The sequence below is a fragment of the Pyxicephalus adspersus genome, chromosome 1, assembly GCF_032062135.1.
Source record: "Pyxicephalus adspersus chromosome 1, UCB_Pads_2.0, whole genome shotgun sequence".
NCBI classification, from domain to species: Eukaryota; Metazoa; Chordata; class Amphibia; order Anura; family Pyxicephalidae; genus Pyxicephalus; species Pyxicephalus adspersus.
The window spans coordinates 15,408,472-15,430,581 of record NC_092858.1 but is presented as its reverse complement, the minus strand read 5'-3'; the positions used below and the strand labels follow the sequence as shown (position 1 = coordinate 15,430,581).

The 22,110-nt window shown below is 40.0% G+C and overlaps 1 protein-coding gene across 2 annotated transcripts; it reads left to right on the top strand.

The window, feature by feature from the left end:
- The first annotated feature begins 4,656 nt into the window (after nucleotides 1-4,656).
- On the top strand, nucleotides 4,657-20,233 carry CCDC82 (coiled-coil domain containing 82). Of its 2 annotated transcripts, none has more exons than XM_072402852.1 (8): nucleotides 4,657-4,809; nucleotides 9,491-10,031; nucleotides 12,735-12,912; nucleotides 14,039-14,131; nucleotides 14,844-14,968; nucleotides 18,455-18,625; nucleotides 19,314-19,493; nucleotides 19,884-20,233. In XM_072402852.1, exons 2-8 carry the CDS (start codon nucleotides 9,534-9,536, stop codon nucleotides 19,959-19,961), a joined length of 1,323 nt encoding a protein of 440 aa, XP_072258953.1. In that variant the 5' UTR covers nucleotides 4,657-4,809; nucleotides 9,491-9,533; the 3' UTR covers nucleotides 19,962-20,233. The 2 variants fall into 2 exon arrangements, with proteins under 2 accessions (XP_072258953.1, XP_072258945.1); XM_072402844.1 differs by lacking the exon at nucleotides 4,657-4,809 and adding an exon at nucleotides 5,190-5,417.
- Nucleotides 20,234-22,110: the final 1,877 nt, after the last annotated feature.

The following is a 22,110-nucleotide window of genomic DNA, read 5'->3' as shown; positions in this document are numbered from 1 at the left end:
TTTTTTTCCTAGGTCTTATTTTCGGGGTAGGTCTTATATTAGGGCAGGTTGGGACAATAGTGATAGGTCTTACTTTCGGGGTAGGTCCTACTTTCGGGGAAACACGGTATTTTATATAAATTAGGCATTAAATCATTTTTCTGATCTGAACATCTAAAAGTACATGACCAGCTTTGAAGAGAGGGTTGATAACTTATAGCCCCAGCTACTGCCATAAGACTTAAAACCAGTCTGTTCTAGAAAAAATCAATTCCCAGGAGTGGAAAGGCTTACAAAGTCCTTCTTTTACCATGGAGAGAAAAGTGACTCTTCTAGAACATTTCTTTCCTGATTTGTCAAAGTTAGGTGCAAGCCAATGATAGTTAAACAGCTGACAAAATGGACAGGGCTATGTCCTACTTGACACGGGGCTCTGGAGCTTCCTCAAATGAATGATTTCCAGATGATGTCCTTCAGGTCAACTCAGGTGCAGTAACCTGCAATGCAATCTAAAAAATCAAACTTAAAAAAAATGCAGCAAATGAAGGCATTTCTATATATATCAGAAGCTGCCTTATCTACTTGTGTGAATGTATAAACAACATTTTGGTAAAATAATTTACAATAACCTGATCAAATTGAACAGTCACTTTAAATTCATCCAAATAACAATACTCTTGTTTCTAGTTGATATACAGTAATTCAGCACAAATCCTCATAACAAAACATACCTCAGGCTAAACAGCATTTGACAAGGTTTTGTGAATCAAGGTATACATTTGGGTTGTGCTCCATGACATAGCGGCATTCACTGATAGACCATCTGTTAGATATTAAAGTTGTAGATTATTTCCTGTGCAGAGATCCCAACATAGACAGAGCACAGTGAATTGATCCTGACAAGAATAAACTACATAGCGGAGAGCAATTACATTTTATATCTCAGGATATCTGCAGACAGAGCGCAGTGTACAGTAAGTTCAGGCTTGCTGCTATCAGACAATATGAAAGCAGTTTGTGAAATATAATAAACATCACAGGGTGCCCCCTGGAACTCCAAACTGCGAACAGCTTTTCTGGTATGGTGCACTTTTACTATATCTCTGTACTTCCCCCCTAGGCATTCATGTGGAAAAATTACTTACACAATAATGTACAAGAACCCCATAGAACTTGTGTATTATGGAAGAAAAAAGTAATTCTAATGCTTTATGTTTATGTCGGAGTGTGGGTGTGTGTTTCAAAGGTCAAACTATTTAAATAGCAGCAGTAAGAAACTAATAAAGACATATATTAATTCTCTCTCCTATTCTCCCTCTACCACCTCCCTTTCTCTACTTTTCTCCCCACAACCCCTTTATCTCTCTCTCTTTCTACTTCCCCTATACCCTCTCTTTCTGCTATTTTCCCCATTTTTCTCTTTTCTCCCTCTTTTCTCTTACTCCTATACCCCCATCCCTCTCTCTCTTTTTCTCCCTATACCACTCTCTCCATCATATTCTTCCTTTGCCACGCTCATTTTCTCTCTTGTATCCCCCACTCCCCACCCATCTCTCTCTCTCCTATTCTCCCTATACATCTCTCTCTCTATCCTCCCCTCTCTCTATCCTATTCTGCCAGTGCCCCCTTCTTCTCTCTCTCTCTCTCTCTCTCCATATATATATATATATATATATATATATACCCCCTTCTCTCTCCATCCTATTCTCCCTACACATCTCTCTTTCTCCTATTCTCCCCATATCCTCTTTCTTTCTTTCACTCCTGTTTTCCCTGTACCCCCCCCCCCCCCCCCCCCCCCATTTTCTCTCTATCTTCCAATCTCCTATTTCTCTATCTCTTTCTCTCTCCCCTATTCTCCGTATACCCCTCTTCTTCTACTCTCCATATTCCCCCCACTTTCTCCCCTAATCTCCCTATGCCCCCCATTCTCCCATTCTTTTTCTTTCCTATTCCCCCTTCTTTCTCTCCTCTTCTGCTTGTGCCCCTCTCCTCTCTCTCTCCCCTATTCCCCCTATACCCCCCTTCTCTCTCTCTCTCCTATTCTCTCTATACATCTCTTTATCTTTCCCTCTCTTCCTCTCCTGTTCTCCATATCCCCCTCACTCTCTCCTATTCTCCCTATACGCCCCTCTCTCTCTCTCTCTTCTACTCTCTCTTTACCCTCTCTTTCTCCTATTCTCCCCATATCCTTTTTCTGTCTCTCATTCCTGTTTTCCCTATAACCATCCCTTCTTTTTCTCCTAATCTCCCTATACCCCTCTATTGTGTCTATTTCCCCCCTCTCTTTCCTATTCCCCCTATACATCTCTCTCTCTCTTTACCTATCCCTCTCTCTCTCTCTCTCCTATTCTCCATACCCCTCTTTCTCCTATTCTCCCTATACTCCCCATTCTCTCTCACTCATATTCCCCCTATACCCCTCTCTCTTCTATTCTTCTCTCCCTATACCCTCTCTTTATCCTATTCTCCCCATATCTTCTTTCTCCCTCTCATTCTTATTTTCCCTACACCCCCCCCCCCCTTTCTCTCTCTCCTAATCTCCATATACCCCTTATTCAGTCTATACCCCCCCCCTTCTCTTTCCTATTCCCCCTATACATCTCTCTCTCTCTCTCTTTATCTATCACTCTCTCTCTGTCCTATTCTCCATATACTCCCCATTCTCTCCCTCTCTCCCCCTCCCCCCCTCTCTCTCGTATTCTCCCTATACCCCGCTCTCTTCCATTCTCCCTATACCCCTCTCTCTTCCATTCTCCCTATTCCCTACTCTTTCTCTCCTAATTTCCATATGCCCCCACTCTCTTTCTCTCTCTTTCCCTCCGATTCTCTCTCTTCTCTCCTATTTTCCCTATATCCCCCTTCTCTAACTTTGCTCACCAAGGGTATGTACATTCTCATATGCTTTCTTCAGACTTCACAATGAAGTTTTGACAAGAATCCTGCTTTGTAAATAGTTTTCTTAGTTTTTCTTTAGTTAGTTTTATATGCTCAGGAGCCGCAACACTTAATTAATGTGTGACGGTCACGGTGCCACAGGGAAGGGTGGTGGACCCTCCATGTTACCAGCCCAGTTGGTGTGCACGGGGCATAGAGTCTAATCAGCCTGGTCTGCTCCAGAGACTCTAGAGGTGAGAATGTTTTGCTGCGGGTTGATCAGGAGCAGTCAAGGGTCAAGCCAGGGTCAGTATACGAGAGAATCAGGAACAGAAGACACAGACAGGAGCAACTGGAACCTAAAAACAGAGCAAAACTTCCTGTTGCCAGTCACTTTCTTTTATAGGGAAGGTCATGTGGCAAATAAGAGTCACATGATCAGCAAGTGGGAGAACCCAGCAGCAGAGGGAGTGGTGGAGCAGAGGCAGCTCGGGTGGTGTTTACACTTCTGCCAGCAGAGGGAGTGCTTCTGCAGAATATTCTGGGGTAAAAGGGGTAAAACTCTTGGAGGTTCAGATGATTGAGAGCAGCTGAGGGGATTCCTGAACAAGACTGCTGCCACTGCTGGCTGCAGAGCAATGTAGGGTGGATGACAAAGATCCCCTGGTCCTGTGGGGATCTGAGACAGTGACATAACACACGTTAACCATAGCCCTGTTAGGTCTTGGTCCTTTCTTCTAAACGGTCCATAGGGCCCCTCATCATTGTGGAATGGCTGGATGAGTGGAGATTGACATGTCAGTGGGACAGGGCCGTGTATGCAGACCCGCAGAGGTGGGGTGAAACCCTTGGTGTGAGTCGGCTTACAGGGTCTGACCCGGCCCACTTGTCAGTCTCCACCCATCTGCTGCAGCTGTGAAGTGTTAGGGAACGGAGAACAGATAGATAATGTCACTGAGGGGTCTGCACTGAGAGAAATACGGCACTGTGGGGGTCTGCAGGGGGGTCTCCGTCATGAGGGAGGTGGGGGCAGTGGCAGACATAGCCAGCGGCAGGCCCCTGTGCAAAACAGACTTGAAGTACCCCCGCTGAACTGACTTAGGGTCCCTATTGGGGCTCTTGTTGACTGAGGAGGGTCCAGGGGCCCGCATGTAAATGTTAATGTACAAGTCCATCACTGAGAGACCCTCACACAGAAAGGTTCTGAGGGGACAGGTCCAAATTCTGCATTAGGCCTCCAAGTCCATAGCTTCACCATCATCTGAGCTTCATATTTATTCTGGGTCAGTGATTCAGAAAGTAATAAAGGCTGAGATTCAGAGTAAACTATATCTCTTAGATTGTAAGCTCTTCAGGGCAGGGTCCTCTCTTCCTCCTTTATCACTGTCTGTATACGTCCGTCATTTGCAACCCGTATTTAATGTACAGCGCTGCGTAATATGTTGGCGCTATTTAAATCCTGTTTATGATTAAAAATAATAGCAAGTTTTGGTAAAGGAGGAGGCATTGTCTCTTAAAAGTATTAAAAATAATATTAATATCAGAACACCCCTATGTGTGTTACATTCACGTTCACTTTCACCTAAGCACCCTTGGTTTCTTTTATTTTTATAAGAAGCTGAATTTCAACGGTATGACAAGGAAAATAGGCGGCAAAATTAAACACAAAGCAGTTCCCGCCTTCCTCACCCACCTCATGACTGTGCGGCTAAATCCCTCCCCCTAGATGTCAATCACAGATGAAGGACCCGCCCCATCCTTGAGCTCTTCCTCTGTTTACGCTGTTTCGGATTTAGGACACGCCCCATGTCTGTAGCCGTGACGCTCCCTCCTCAGCAGTCTGGACACGCCCATCCGTCTGAGTACAGCCCACTTGACACGCCCCCTTTTCAGGAAAGCGAAACTAGGAGCAGACGGAGGGGTGATGGGTGTTGTGGGCAGCTGATGACGGAGGTAGGTCGGTGCGTCATTTGTTACGATGGTGGGGGGCTGCGGGGGTCGGGTGGTGGAGGTGGAAGAAGGGGCCGGCCTATATATAGAGGGTCCCTAGGACGAGTTCAGTGTGGCTGCATGTATCTATATTTGGAGCAGGGGCTGAGATCCTCCCCTGTGATTGGCTGTAGTGATGCCTGGGTGCAAGCAGGGGCCATTTCCCGGACATGGCATCTCCTGGCAGCTGGAAATCCTCCAGTGTGCACATTAATTATTTTTAAGGAATGCTGGAGAATGCAGAACTGAAATGTCACTTAGCAACAGGAAGCTGAGTGGTCAGGGGGTGATGTGTATTATATAAAGGACATCTGTACTTATACCAGGGCTGACAACACATGGATCCCAATCTACCGGTAGATTGCAGAGCCCTGCCTTTCACAATAAACTCTACCGCACACATAGGAGTTATTAAGTCCAAATACCGTCCAGCCATGACTGATGATCAATTGTCTGTTTGAGGCTGGCCACCGACAACTACTGTCCGGACAGTTCAGTTTATGACATCATCAGTAATGGCCAAAAATGTACAGGATTGTATTGTGCCATATGTGTTCATGCTGTTATACAAGGTAAACCATATATATTTTAAATATAAAGTATACTTGGTATATAGTTACATATATGTTTAGCATGTTTATTGTTGGTAGATCCTTTTGACTAGGTCATTTTAAAAGTAGCTTGCAAGCCAAAAAAGTGTTGGCACCCCGACCTATACCATCTGTAAAATTATATTTACCTATCCCCTACCTACTGAATATTACATAGCAAACTCTAAATTGTTGCGGTTACTTTGTCCTGCAATAGACTCCTCCCCAACCAAAGAACAGACATAGAACAGACCCATAGCTATCATGGACTCCTCACCAATCATAGAACAGACCCATAGCTATCATGGACTCCTCCCCAATCATAGAACAGACCCATAGCTCTCATGGACTCTTCCCCAACCACAGGACAGACCCATAGCTGTCATGGACTCCTCCCCAATCATGGAACAGCTTCATTGCCATCAATGAACTCCTCCCCAACCATAGAAAACAGCCCCATAGCTATCAATTGACGTCTCACCAACCTTGGAACACAGCCACCGTCACCATCTTTAGACTGCTCGCCAACCATGAAACGCAGCCCTGTGGCCAATTAGTAGACTCCTCCCCAACCATGGAACACAGCCCCTTAGCCATCTATGCACTTTTATCCATCTGTGGAATACATACCTGTAGCCATATAGAGAATCTTTCCCAACTAGCTCCATAGCCATCTATGAAATCCTCCCCAGCTATGGAGCACATCCCCATATCCATCTATGGACTCCTCTCAAACCAATGCTGCATAGCAATCTTTGGACTTCAATCCCAACTGTGGAAGACATCCCCATAGTCATCTATTGACTATCGTCCAAATTATGGGACGCAGCCCCATGGCCAACAGCCAATAATGAAGTATAGCACAATACCCATCTAAAGACTCCTCCCCAACTATGGAACACAGCCTCATAGCCATCTACGGCTTTTTTTCCAACTGTGGAACACATACCCATAGCCATCTATTTATCCCTACACAACCAAGTAACACAGCCGCATAGATGTCTATAGACTACACCCCAACCGTGGAACACAGCCCTGTATCCTTCTCTAGACTAACATAGCACCATAGCCATTTATAGACTGTCCTCCAAGCATGGAGCACAGCCCTATAGATATCTATAGATTCCTACACAACCATGCAACACAGCCCCCTAATCATCTATAGAATCATCCCCACCAATAGAACATAGTCCCTTATTCATCTATGTACTTTTCTCCATCTGTGGAATACATACCCATAGTTATATATAGACTCCTCCCCAACCATGGAACACAGCCCTATAGGCGTCTCTAGACTCAATCATAAGACATAGCCCAGTAGCCGTCTATAGACTTCTCCCCACCCATTGAACACAGCCCATAGCCAATTTTCTCTGTTTACACACAATCCTTCCTTGGGTGTGCCTGCCACCACCTGCATGCCATGTACACAATAGGACATTTCTCCAAAGTGAGGAAAATATTGGCAAAACAAGTGTCTCCATTGAAAGACTTTCTGTTGGTTTTTATGACCTTTCAGAGATTTGGATGTTCCATCACTTTCAGTCCCAGTGATATTGGTGACCAGGGCAAACAGATGAGTAATACTACCGGTAGGGACACAGTAAAGAAAATGAGAGGTTCTGACTCTTCACCACTCTATCCAATATATAATTTAAATGTTTTGGCTTTAGATAGATTTTTGGAACATACCCACCCTTCACCATGGCTCCGATAGCTGCGATCACACTTTCTATAGCCCACAGGACGCTTTCCTTATATATAAATATATATATACAATTTTTTTTTTTACCTCTCAAGTCGTTCAGAATAAAAGTGCCGGTGCTTCCTGCGGGCCCACAAATTAAACTAAGTCAAATTTTGTTGCTTATCGCTACTTCCCGATTTCTCATTACACAATGGATATTTTAGGTATGGAGGAGCAGGTGACCTTGGCAGGGAACCTTACATGTGGACTCCTACAGAAGGGAGAGGGAATGTGGATGGGAGAATAGGACTTGTTTGGGGGTTATGCAAGCCGAAGACTCTGTCATGAATGGACATCAACACAGCTGCTATGCTGTGGGTTTCTTTCTAAACCTTTTGTGGCCAGTGGTGGTGAAAGTCCTGCACATGCAAGTTAGTTTTACATTTTGATCACACTCTGATATTATTAAACAGTATTTATATAGTGCCAACATATTACACAGCACTGTATATTAAATGGGGGTTGCAAATGACAGGCAGATACAGACAGAGACACAGGAAGAGGACCCTGCCCAGAAGAATTTACAATCTCTACTTTCTGAAAATTACTGATGGAATGTACATCACAATGCACATGCTGAAAGTGTGCAACAATACCACTTGTTAAAAACAAAGTAGTTCTTGACATACAATACCTCTAAAACTAAAAAATCTCCCCTTATTTAAAAACCTGTTACTGGTGAATGTTACTGTTGCACAGGAACCTGTTATTGATGAATGTCACTATGGGACCTGTTACTGGTGAATCCCCCTGGCACCCCTTTCACTGAAGCATCTGCTTATTATTAAAATCTCTTTTTGAAATTGTCTTTGATATCTACCTGTTCTTCTTAGTATGTATGCCTTTAGATACCAAGTGTGTCTGGTTGGTCAAATTGCCTTTTGCTGGCATGATCTGCATGTGATTGCTATGGCACGCTATAATTATAATATTAATAAACAATATTTATATAGCGCCAACATAATACACAGTGCTGTACTTACAATGGGGGTTGCAAATTACAGGACACACCAATGTTAACTCGATGACACCTAACTTCAGTTAGGTCATTCTTCAAAGGACAAGAATAGCCTATTGTAATCAGGGCCATTATGAAACACTCCTGTGATTTCGTGTCTGTATTACTTTGCATCATTGTATATATTGAAGGCTCTTTACATTGCTTAGAGCACGGGTCGGCAAACTCCAGCCTTTGGGCCAGATACAGCCTAGCCGGTAGTTTGTCCGGCCTAATGCCAGCCAGCAACCTGCAGATCGGCCAGGGGGTGGAACTGCCAGAGCCGCTGGAGCTGCAGTGCCGCCCCTTTGCAGTTGCTCCCCTATTTACCGCAGCCGGCGTTGATACTTCCGCTGCCGTGGTAAATAGGGAAAGCTCCCTGAAGGAAAATCCCTCTCCTCTGCAATGCATACGGAGGAGAGGGCTTTCACTTCAGGGTGCGTTCCCTGGTAAGGCAGGTCCAACCTAGTGTGCTACCGCCCACCCCATAAATGGCCTAGTGGCCATAAAACTTTGCGGATCCCTGGCTTAGAGCAATATTTCTCAACTTTCTAACACGGGGAAACCCTTAAAGCGTACCTAAATTTATAATTTTCACTTTACATAAAAGAGTAGACAACCTTTTTATGTTAGGTAAAAATTCTGTTTTTTTTATTTTTTATTTTTTATTGCAACACCTTTTTATATATATATATATATATATATATATATATATATAAAAGGGGGGCAGCACCGCCCCCTAAATCTTGATCGCCTAGGCGATCGATAATGAATATGAGTGCAAAGCCTCCCGGGATACCTACGTAACGCATCCCCAGAGGCACTTGGGTGCTCCTTCTGCGCATGTCCTATCATCTCGGGCATGCACAGAAGACCCAATGGAAGACACCTCCGGACCGATCGGCTGCCCTCCGGGGATTGAAGGTAAATAGATTTTTTTTGTTTTGGGGCACTTTTGAGTTTAGTTCCTCTTTAACATAATTTTCAGGCCTCAGGGAACCCTCAGTTATAATTACTATATATAAACAGATTACAGTATATTAGCGTGGAGGTCAGTGAGAAGAATGTCTCTCTTGCTGGCCGGTGGTAGAAATGCCACCCTTACAGATAGCCAAAAACATCAATGGTGCCAGTAAACTGACCTAAGTGGCACAAATAGCTCATAGCTCAGGGAACCCCTAGCAACCTCTGGAAGAACCCTGGTTGAGAAACAAGCCCCTTTTTTTTTTTTTTTTTTTTTTGCCCTTTGATAAACAGTTTTTGTAATCCAGAGCTTCCTAATAAATTTTTGTGTTTCACATTCTTTTCCAGTGACTGCATTTATTATCAAGCAAACATAGAAAAATCTTCCAAGATGTATGAAACAAGACAAAAAAGAAAATCAAGTGAGCCCATTCCAAAGTCCAGGGTGGACTGGAAACGTACAAAAGTAGACACCATATCCCACATTCTCGATTCTGATGAGACCACTTCTACCTCCGAAGAAGAAGAAGAGGAGGAGGTTGATAGCAGTAGCATATCCAGTGTAGAGAATGAAGAACAGCTGGAACTGTCAGTGGGGACTGCCAATGATGGAGAGGAAAAGATCCGGAAACCCAGAATCAAGAACAGATCTATGACGATAGAAAGTAGTGACAGCAGCTCCGACAGCGATGGGCCTGGTTTGGGAGTCCTCGTCAGACGCCCCCGTGCTATACATGAAGATGATGATGATTTGAATGTAGCCAAGGATGGGGGATCCTCAGAACAAGACAAGGAACAAATCAAGAAGCAAAAAAGGAAAGATAAACTAAAACAGCTTGTTGAAAAAAGACGGTCCCGAAATTCAAAAACCAGCTTGGGATCTGATGAGGTAAAATTGCACATGTATAAGCTGATTTTCCATAAGATTCTTTGAAAGAGCATTAAAAATAATCATTGCTCTAAAAACAAAAAGTTTCAGTTCCTGCTGACTGATTTTTACTGTTTCTGTCAATGACTTTCAATGAAGTTTGACAGCAGGCAGGAAAGAATTAAGTAGTTATTGCAGAACATTGCTTGTCCTTTTTGTAGTAAATACCTGCCTGAAGGCCAATTTTCAAAGTAAGACTAATTCCAATTTAAATCCTCTGAAAAACTGCTTTATTGTTACATTATTGTTGCATTATGTTGTGCTATAAGCCCTGCTGCAATGTTTTTTTTTAGCGAGAAAAGATTTTCTCCTGGCAGCCCTTTAAAACATGGGTGTCAAACTCAAGTACACAGTGGGTCAAATTTGAACAAAGTCAAGACCAACCTTAATTTTTATTGAAAAAATATCTACAATTGAGGAAGGTCGCTAATGAATGTCAAGGGGGGGGGGGGTGCTTGTGGATCCTGATTGACGTGCCAGCAAAGCATTGTGGGATTTGTAGTATTAACGGTGCATGCACTGTCTACCGGCAGGCCGGCTCTAGTAGACATTTGGTATTTTCTCGTGCTCAAAATATAATTACAGTGCGTGCCAGATTTGGCCCGTGGGCCCGAGTTTGACACCCCTGCTTTAAAACAAGCCATACTTGTTTATTCTTTTTCCAATTGTACTTTCATGAACTTTAACGGGTAACTTATTGGTAACTGAGGTTTGTAGAGTCTGAGATGGAGCTGTTGGGCTTTTTCAATTTCTGTTAGCATTGGGATAACCTTGCTGGAAAGTCCACTCATGAAAAGATTGGCAACTGTCTTGAATGTTTTCCGCTTGTGAATAGTCTTTCTCACTGTACAATGACAGCCTTAAAATTGTTTAGAAATGGCCTTACAACACTTTCCAGATTGATGAGCAGCAACAATTGCTTCTTTAGGATTACTGCTAATGTTTTTCCCCCTTGGCATTGTGTTACACACATCTGAATCCTCCAGACAAAAAACTACCAAAACTTTGCCTTTTATAGAAGTAGTCTCACTTACCGAAGACCAATAGTTAGGTGTATTTGATTAGCAGCACTAATGGAACATGGAAGTGGTACTTATTCATCTGAGGTTGTCTTTACCTAATGTTAAGGCTTGCTAAGGACCAGCTGATGCTTATTATGTCTTGATATGTAAAACCTTGGAATTGAAAGACTGAGTACTTTCTTTTTCTCATGACTGTATACATCATGATGATTGTGAGTGGACTATTGTTGCCTTTTTTTCTCATTAACAGTCTTAATTCCTATTGGAGTTCCTGATTTGTCTTCTCCAGACTCTCAATTTCAATTCCAGCTTAGGTGATTGCTCTGTGGTCCTGATTTATTAAAGCTCTCCAAGGCTTGAGAGGATACACTTTCATCAGTGAACCTGGGTGATCCAGCAATCCTTGTTAGCAAATTTTTTTTTAATCCCGAACCAGATACATTTCAGGTTTGCTGGATCACTGATGAAAGTATATCCTCTCCAGCCTTGGAGAGGTTTATTAAATCAGGCCCTATGTCAAACAACTTGGTTGTATGGTGCTATTGCATATATATCCATTTTTTTTCCCATCGACATCCATGCATAACTAATATATCACCTTTGGTTGGACTTAGGCTAATACATGAGCAGGTCAGTATTCATCATGTGCAACGGTCAATACTACACCATTGCTTGAAATTGCTGTCACATGGAGAATTGCTCTGAACCTTTAAAGCTGAATTCCAGGCGAATGTTTGTACAGACCAAAATGTTTGTATTGCTGGATCCCTTGTGCAAGGGGCTGCAAGAACCAGCTTTTATGTAAAATCCAGTTACCTTAAAGAAAATTCATCTTAATAAAAAGCATTTTTGTTAAACATATACCTGTATAACTTTTGGAGTATAGAACAAGGAAAAGCAAAAGACGGCTTTTATGGCAATAATAGTGAAATTAATTTTTTACTAAACAACGGAAAAGAAAAATTCTTGAAACAAATCCTACAATTTAGCATAGTCCTCCTATGCTCTAGAGGTAGCTTCAGAACATTGATATTTACAAATCACATGAAATCAGAAGTCCTCATTCATAAGTCTTGTCCCCTTCCCGACGCATTTTGCTCTATGGGTTCCTCAGGGGATTCAGAGACTTAAGTTTTTGTTTGATAATTGTTGATCATATGGGATGATGTGGAAAAGGAATTAGAACGTTTTGTAGATGAGTACAGGGATATACAGTGGCTGGGTATATTCCACCTTTTTATTGCTCAATTTAGTGGTGGGCTGTAATGATTATTAATATTATTACGGCTCCTAAATGTGGTGTACAGTACTTGGGGGGGAAAAAGGTTTTATAGCCAGATTTTTTGGTGCTATAGCTAGGACATTGCAATAAAGGGAAGAATCAACTCATTGCTGTAGTGTTTATAAAAATACCCTGATAATGCAACTGGTGTAGTATAGCAAAGCATAAAATGAGAAGTTCCATTAGGAATTTTTGCTTAGAGAAAGGGAAGTCCCTTCAGGATAAGGTATTTACAACCGTTGGTGGATAATAAGAAGAATGGAGTAGCAGCAGCCAACCTCATAACTTTTTGAGTAATTTTCCAGTGCTTACAGTGGGAAAAGGTTATAATTTTTTCAATATGTTTGCTTTATCTTGTAGGCAAGTTCCAGCAGTGAGTACATTCCTCTGACTCCAGACACACTTCAATATGAAGATGAGGACAGTGAGGAGATGAAAGATTTCATAGAAGAAGATGACGAGGATGATCAGGAGGATGAGGATGGAAACCGACCATCAAAATATCAGAATTTGTTCCTGAGACACAAAATTGTTCAGTGTATGTTTCATCATTGGATTGTATGCCATCATACAATGTTTCATGGGTGCAAAACCAGGTAAAAAAATCAATATCTCGTCGATATTGATTACCTACCTGGATTACCTTTGCACCCACCAACCAGCATATTTTAAATTGTAATGTAATTTAACATTTACTGTAAAAAAAAAATGGCACAGCCATATTGGAGTTCAAGGTAGGGAGCACTTCCATACTGGAGCAGGGGGTAGGGGAGGTGTAGAGCAACCCTTAATGCTAAAGAGTCAGGCATTCCCGATTAGTGTTCAATCCACTGATCCAAGATCGATTGAGAATGCCCTGTTTTCATTTATTTTATTGAATCTAGCATCTAATCCAGTCTTTCTTTTTTTACCCCTAAAATAATTTTTAGATCTTAGGGAGCCCCTGCCAAAATCAATTTATTGTGGCTCAGTGGGAAAAATTTTAGTTGGTGTCCAGTAGAAAAAATCTCTGCTTCCCTAACTTTCTTCCAGTGGGGGCTAGAATACCACCTTTAAAAACATCTAAAAACATTATTAGTCATTCAGCCGGCTCTACCAAGTGGTGTTGGCCCCAGAACTATTCAAGCATCATCAAATGGTGGGGTCAATGGGACATAGCCCAAGAAACACCTAGCAACCTCTGGAGGAACACTAGTTGGTCTTGTCTATTAATGTCTACTAGTGTATGGCAACATTTAAATTCTGTTGCCACAGGAGGGGATCACATGGTACTCTGGTACACTGGTGATTCATACTCAGCTTTTCAATTTGAGTATGAATCACAGTGCCTGAATGATTAGATCAAACTGTGGTTAAAGCAATGGAGCTTTGAAGATAGTTGAGTAATTTTGCAAAAGGCTACTAGGCAAAAATTTTATACATTGTTAGTCTGCAGTAACAAATTAAGAACTGAGTGCATGTTTGCCAAATCAACAAGCATTTATTGCAGGGCATTGCAGTGGATAAATCATGTGAACATTTGCACTGCAACCCTTTTTTGTTCTTACATGCAGTTTAAGAGATGATATTGCTTTTAGGTATGTCAGATAGCCCGGACCTAGGTCAATGAATCATTTTGAACAATGAAGATGTTGCATTTTATCTTTGTACATTTTGTTTTTCAGCAACTTCTAACAACATCAGTACACATCTCCGGAAGGTGATCAAGGCTTTCCTCATTAATATTGCTGATAATACATTCCTGGAAAGCTTGTATGGTATGTCAGATTGTATTTTTTTTCTAGTCACCTTGTAAAAGTGTGTATTAGATTTTCTTGCTGAGAAGCTTTTAGTATAGAAACTTCTGATATTTTTTTATGATTCGTCTTTGATTTTCTGCCTTTACTACGCATTAGAATGTGCCCTGTGTGCAGCATAACATTTTTCAAAACTGTTTGACCAATCTGTCAGTGTGATCTGAATAACAACAGAAAACATTCTGGCATCCTATGTATAACCGTAGATTATGTGATGTGGGAACCCTTGAAATAACTTTCAGGTTTTCAGGGAATCCCTTGCTATAATTACTATATCTGCAGCTCACAGTACATTAGTGTGGTGGTCAGAGGGTAGAATGCCTCTTACATTTCTGACCAGTGAAAACAATGTCACTCCTAAAGATAGCCAAAAATATTCAATTGGTGTCAATGTTAACGGACCTGAGAGGTGCAAATTGCTCAAGGAACCTCTGGAGGCACCCTTACTTAGAAGCACTATTATAAAACATTGTTAACATTTTTTTCTCAAACGGTGTGATTATACTGTGTGACAAATCTATGTGTTTGTTTTGGGTAAAGGAAATCCTTATAATTTTATTTGTCCATTGACCTACTTGAAATTTGGAAACTGAGGCAGAACTAAGCAAATGTTTTAGTGAAACAATTCATGATCAGCAATCTTTAAGCATATATTGTGTTTTTTGCTGTGTAGAAGGAAAAAGAAAGAAGATGTATGCTAAGGACATGCTGAAGTCATTGAATTATTTGGATGATCATGTCCTAGCTCCTCGTCTTGACAAACTCACCACAAGCTGCCGTTGGAAAGCCCGGTATAAGGTAAGAGTTTTAATTAGAACTACAGATATAACTAAATTATTTTGCATAAAGTTCCCTTTAAAAATGGTATTCATTCTCTTCTTCATTCTTGACATGTTTATAAAGTACTATTTCAAGTCCTGCTGGCCAGCCAGTAGCCAGCTTTAGGCTAGCTTTGGACTAAAGACCATAAGTGAAAAACAGTGAGCCCAATTCTGTCATATTTATTTTTTCAACTAAGCCCTCAAAAATTAGCACCTCAGTTTTCCAGGTGTTATGGAGGATTGAAGTCAGACTGGGAATGCAAGGTGTCATGGGCCCACCATCTAAGGGGACCTCACCGTACATCCTGCCTTCACTGTGCAGAGAGGGGCAGTAACATCATCATAGCTGTTCTTCTCTGTGCATCAATGAGGACAGTCCAACCTGGAGAAGAGGAAGATAACTGCAGTATTAACATCCCAAGACCTACCAAGAAAGGTAAGTATGAGAAATAGCATTACAAGCAGATTGGGGATCTCCCAGGGAAGGAGGTTGGTGACTGGGGGGAAATGACTTTAAAGTTCAGTCCCTTGAGTTTGGTTTAAAATTTCCTTCTAAGCCCTGTATGGTTAAAATACCATTGAGGCTTTTATGGTTGTTTCCTATTGCCACTGCCTGCCCAAAACCAAGTTTTTGTTTTTTAATCCTTTGTAGTGCCAACTAATAGCTGGGTATCTAGCTGTGTATTTTTAACTGTTAACTAATATTTAAATAGCCCCAAATATTAGGCAGCAATGTACAAAGTCCATAGTCATGTCACTAGCTGTCCCTCAAAGGGGCTCACAGTGTCCGTACCATAGTCATAATGTCACATTACCACAGTCTAAGGTCAAATTTTAGGGTGAAGCCAATTAACTTAACTGCATAACTTTGGAGTGTGGGAGAAAACCCACACAAACACGGGGAGAATTTGCAAACTCAATGCAGATATGGCCCTGGTCGAGATTCAAATTAGCACAAAGACCAGAGTGCTAACCTCTGAGCCACAGTAATATTCAAAGGAATTGAATGTGGCTATCTAATGAGAGTCACCAGACTCGGCAGAAATACTTTCATTTTAATAGAATAATATGGAGCATCTGCAATAAATGTATAGCAGAACTTTTCTTACATTTTCAAAGTGTACAGAAATGTCAGAATCTATATCAGATATTTTTTTCTGTGTGTCTGTGTTTAGCTGGGAATATTTCCTTTTACTTACTTTTTAGGCACAACAAGAAAATTAGAAAATATCAAAAATGTTGACATCACATTTATTACCATTAGAAGGTTGCCCCCCTCAGCACCTGTTCTGGTGGCAATTTTGAATTTTCTATCACTTTCTGTCTCAGTGACAAGATTCAGCAGAACAAATAGATTCTCTCTTTGTTGGGCAAAAAGATAGAAAAGTGTTTTCATTTACTGTCAAACTTGTTAAGCTTGGTGCAAATTTGCAGTAGTTAAATCGTATGAGACACTATGTTTAGAAACAAACCGTCAGTCTGTTAGCAATTCATCGAGAGAATAAAATTGTTATTTCACAAATATATGTATTTGTTTCTATTGATTTTCTTTTAACTGTCTGGAAATACTTTCAGGCAATTTTTGCTTCCAAACAACCATTAGCTGTTTCACTGCTAAAAGATGTTCTTGGCAAGCTTGTGTAGATATGATTATGCTTTTAAAGGTAATTATGAAACTATTTATAGGGATTTTGTATATTGATTGTTTTAATTTAAAAGGTTTTATTTTCTATTTTTTTAATCAAAATCATTGGATTTGTTTATTTGTTTATATATAATTTGTTGTGTGCATTGATAATGTACATACGTTAAATATGCCAATATAAAGTTATGTATTTAATGTATCCCTGATGGTAGAGGGTGATATGTGACCCACAAAACAGGTTGACTTTTATTTGATTGATCAAGTGGCAAAGTTCTTTTCTTTCTATTCCTGGTTTGAGTATGGGAACCACAGCCTCATTCGGGTCAATGAGCTTGGGAAATAATCATGTTCTAGTGTGTATAGAATAGGCAAATGTTTAATACCACATACCGGTATGTTATAAAGCCGAGGACAACAAACCATGGGACTTTTCATGTACAAAAAATAAATAAAAGCAATTTTTATTCAAACTAACATTACAATAAAATACTAAAAAGCATGCTATTACATGCCATTACACATATTTTTCTCCTCTTGTAAAAGTGATCATGTCCATTGTATCTATGCCTCAAGTGTCTTTCTACGCGTTTCACATCACTTTGCTTTTTCAGGCAGCTTTGGTGCTCTATAGAGAAGGAGAGGAGAAGAATGCTGAAGCTATTTTGTTCATTGTTTGACTAAAAGCCCTGGCCATCTGTGAAGTTATTTTAGATTGGGTGTACAGTACATTGCCCAGTGAACATAACTTATACTTTAGTATCTTGTTACGTTGTTGTATATCTTGGAGAGGTGAATATTTCATTTGATGTTGTTGACTCATGTGGGAGCCAAGCTGTGATATAGAAGAGTAAAGATAGCATTTTTCACATTTTTCTATAGATTCTTCTCTTCTCTCTTTCCTTATGAAGCGCTGAATTAGTTTCTTTATTTGGTCAATCGGCAATACATGACATAACAGAATATATGTTGTTGTAAGTGTTTAAATATGATTTTGTAAGAATGTTGTACAGTCTATATAATATTAGATTTTTTTAGATATTGAAGTGATGGAAATGTAATAAAAATCTATTTGTAAAAGGTGTCTTTCCTGAGAAAGCGAAATGATGCAAAATGCGTAGAAAGACACTTGAGACATAGATACATGGACTTGATCACTCTAGCAAGAAGAGGAAGATTTGTGTAATGGGGCTTAGCATGCTTTTTTAGCATTTTATTGTAGTTGCTGGGTTGAATAAAAATTGCTTTTATTTATCATTTGTACTTTAAAAGTTCCATGTTTTGTTGTATTTGGCTTAAAGATCATGTTTTGTATATAACCGAACATTGTATACAGACGCTCCTCACTTAACGACCAGGATCTGTTCCTGAGACCTGGTCGTTAAGTGAACTAGCCATTAAGAACAAGCAAAGGACAGACCCCGTCTGCAGTGCTGCAAGTGTGACAAGCTCATTGACAGTCTGCAGAACGGGGATCGTGGAAGAGGAAGACAGAGGGAGCCCAGAGGACGAGACGCCGCATGGATGTACACTCTACAGTTTTGCTCATCATAGGAGCTGTTCATAAGTGTGGGTGGTCGGTAAACAGGTAAGTCGAAAAAAGAATACCTGTATTAAAGATTCCAGCTTCACTTGTTCCTTAAACAAGTAATTTATTTTCTTTACATACATTTTAGGAAGGCACACTCTGACTGACTGACATCTGACTGAACTTCTTTCACTCATAGGCTAAATACCGACTACACTTAACATTAATTTGACTTTAGAAACTCTGAGTTAAAAGTCTGTTTGAACATATACTCAAAATTGGTTTTCTTACAGGAGAGGGTAAATTCTTACCCAAAGCTTAACACAAACGTGATAAGGGCTGAAGAACAAGCTTGCGATGCCTGTAAATTGATCCGGTACTGCAAATACGTGGTGACACTCTCTGGACAAGCCTATGACAGCGAAACATTGGAAAATGACAACTTTCTTTCTGAAGATAAACAGGTAAGAAGTAAAATAGTGAGTGCTGTTATATTGTATGAATATGTGTGCAATACCACATTTTGATTGTGTCAGATGGAGTGAATAAAGTAGGACGTCTAAACCTTGGAGTGGATTGAAGTCCCATACAGCAAAGTCTTTAGTATAGGAATTGTAAATGTTAACTTTACAGAATAGACTACCAGTATTCACTTTCTATATAGTTCCCTGCCACTCCAGGCTACCACCACTACTTGTACTGCATATGGAGGGGCACTTGGACCACACAGTATATTCCTTAGGGTCGTAATAATTAGATTGCAATTTCTACAAATGGTATAACTCAAGTCTGTAAAGATTTTCATTTATTCAGGTGAAGGTATTATAGTTGGTCATATTCAAGTTTCTACAGATTTGAAGTCTGTTTAAACTTGATTATCTACTTGAACTTTAAGATTTCACATCTGCTTAGTTTTAGCATAACACATAATCTACTTAAAACTTAACCATATCTTTAAGTTTACACACTTCAATCTATACTTTCCCTTATATAAACTAAAGCACCCAGTTCCTGCTTCAAATATAATGTGCCCTGAAACCGGTTGCTTTAGATGAATGCATTTGTAGAGCAATAGCTCGCTCTCTCTTTTTATTGATCATCTATTCTACATCACACAGTGATTAATGTATCATATCTATTCTTTGGTTTCAGTGGTTGGTGGTTGGCACTACATGTGGTCGTCGTACTGAAGTGTATCACAGACTCCGGCATTATAAATTCCACCTGTACCAGCGCTGCATTCCATTTTTACCAAAATCCAAGAAACTTTCTGCTAAAGAAAAAGTGGAAAGAGCTCTATCAAAGATGGATAAAGAACAATTTATTGAGCGGGTTAGTAATTTGAATATTTATGAAAGGACCAGTAAAATGAAAATTAATCCATTATTATTATTAATAAACTGTATTTATATAGCACCAACATATTACACAGCTTTGTACATTAAATAGGGGTTGCAAATGACAGACAAGAGAGGACCCTGCCCAGAAGAGCTTACAATCCAGGAGGTGGGGGAATGTAAAAGAGCTGCTGAGATTTCTACAAATATGTCTATGAATATAGTTATTCTCGTACAGAAATGATAAGAGTTGACATTGCACTGAGCACTTTTTTTTAAAAGGTCTTTACCTGTGTTTTTGGTTCACAGGTGAAGTATAAGTTGATAATGATGGCAATGATAATGAAGTCTTATCAAATTTCCTTTTTTTTGTTTTCTTTTGCAGGAAGTTAAGCTTGTTGAAATATATGTGGATGCAGCAGAAACCTTCCAGGATGAAAATGAGGAGTCATTAATTTCTTAACTGTAAAGTGTCCATTGTAAATTCTTTTGATAGGTTATCTGTCTGTCAGTCTGTCTAAAATGGAGATTTTCCTCAAGCCTCTGTACTTGTGCCCTACTATAGTGTTATACATGCTGGACAGAAATACCTGCCCTGAGCTTTTGAGATCAGGTAGACGAAAATAGTTCTGTGTATGGCTTTTGTGGCATGCTTAGCTCCAAAAAGGAAAGGAATAAAGATCAATATATGATATGATATGACTTGTTGAATAAAAAATTGGTTTTGTTGATGGAGATACAGACTCCTATTTATGATGTCTCTACTCACATCTATAAGGTTGTCCAAACCTATGCTAGTTCACAAGCTGGTATTATGCCATTGGAAAATACATCTGTCTGCTCCAGGCTATACATAGGCTGTATAGAGAACAGAATATTGGCTGATATTTCCTCCATTACAGGCTGTTCTCAAAAAAATTACAGTAGGAGGCAGATACCGTGTTTCCCCGAAAAAAAGACCTACCCCGAAAGAAAGACCTAGCACTATTTTCTTAACCTGCCCTAATATAAGAACTACCCCGAAAATAAGACCTAGTGTAAATCTGTCCAGTTCAGAAAAAAAAACCCACCCAAAACTGTAATTCAGCCTAAAAAAAATCTAAAGCTTAATACCCCCATCTAAAATTTAAAATCCTAATCTAAAGCTTAATAATCCGCACGCAAGCCCTAGCGCCCGTCCCCCCCCACACGCGGGGGTCCGTAACAGCCAGCCTACCCCTGCTCAAGATCCCCCTTAACTACATACAGCAGGTCAGAGGAGAAAAAGAAAAGAAAAGCATACATAAATTAAAAACCGGAGGACAGTACTCACCGAGTCGTGTTCTTTCCCTGTGAAGGCAGTAATACATTTTTTATATTCATATTATCTGCTAGAACCCCTGTTCGGACATATTTCTGTAAGTTACAGGTCTACAATTTAAAAAAAAATTTTCATGAAAAACAGTGGATCACTTTTGGTACAGAAATCTAGACCTCAGTGTAACGCTCAGGTGGTTAATGGAGAAAAGTGGACCATGCTGTATAAGAGATTTCTGACTTAATGAGTTGTGGGTTCTGTAGATATATGGTTTTAAATTATTTTTGTTTTTTTCTCAGTGGACAAAAAACAAATTATAAATAGTTTTTACCAATTTGTGTGAAAAACAAAGGGTTTTATTGCATATTTTTGCTAATATATGTGTAAGGAACTAAAGCAAAGTGTATTCCCTAACACCAGTGTAACAAAGCTCCCACCTTGGACATATACAGCAATAAATAAATGGCAGCCGGGTATGCTTGGAGATAGCCCACTCTTCCTTAAAGGCACAGGAACATACAGACATCTAACACATCACAATTAGCAGCTGAGGATTAATGTGAGGGATATATCCATATTAAAGGCCACTATAGTCTGGCTTTAAGATATATATATATATAAAATGGACTTGTGGAGAAATATGGAGTTGAATATTTGGACCACCATATTTACTATTTACTTATTACATATAGGAATCTATTTTTAAAACGGTGAATCTGACATTTACTGTAACATTCTCAGATGGAGAATCAATTACTGCCTATGAAACACATGAATCTGGAAGATTTGTCACCAGGGAATGTTTTAGTTATTATCAGATTTAATGCTTTACAAATAGATCCTATATAGTTCATGCATTGTTTTCTGCAAGGTGGGGTAGCATTGTCATCTACATAACAGGTACTCTCAAATTGACTGACCATAAAACAATAATATTTTTTATTGATTTGTGTTTTATTAAATATCTGTGCACAATAAAGTTAGGCTTTAGCTTTATAAAGGAATGCTAACGTCTAACTAAACCATGCTAAATACATTCTAGGCAGATCAAACAAAATTTGTTTTGATTTTTACTTGTTGTTTCCTTAGAAAGCAGCCTCATCATCAGTAGAGAAGCCTGTCCTTTGCCAGTGGATAGAGAAGGACCCTTGCTCCCTGTGAAAAATAGTGGTTTCTCTGCAGAGAGCTGTAGATGTTGAATGTGAACAGGCATTAGATCCATAATATGTGTACACAAGCTAGATAATTGTTGCCTGAGATGAATGATCGTGATCGTCTCAAGAGAAAAAATTCTAGCATATGTACAGCGATCCCC

Excerpts from the sequence above, each read along its gene's own strand:
- CCDC82 (XM_072402844.1), top strand. The coding sequence starts at position 5,371 with ATGTACAGGATTGTATTGTGCCATATGTGTTCATGCTGTTATACAAG. Across the intron at positions 14,969-18,454 it reads GTTGGAAAGCCCGGTATAAG|GAGAGGGTAAATTCTTACCC; the intron begins GTAAGAGTTTTA and ends GTTTTCTTACAG. Across the intron at positions 19,494-19,883 it reads AAGAACAATTTATTGAGCGG|GAAGTTAAGCTTGTTGAAAT; the intron begins GTTAGTAATTTG and ends TTTCTTTTGCAG.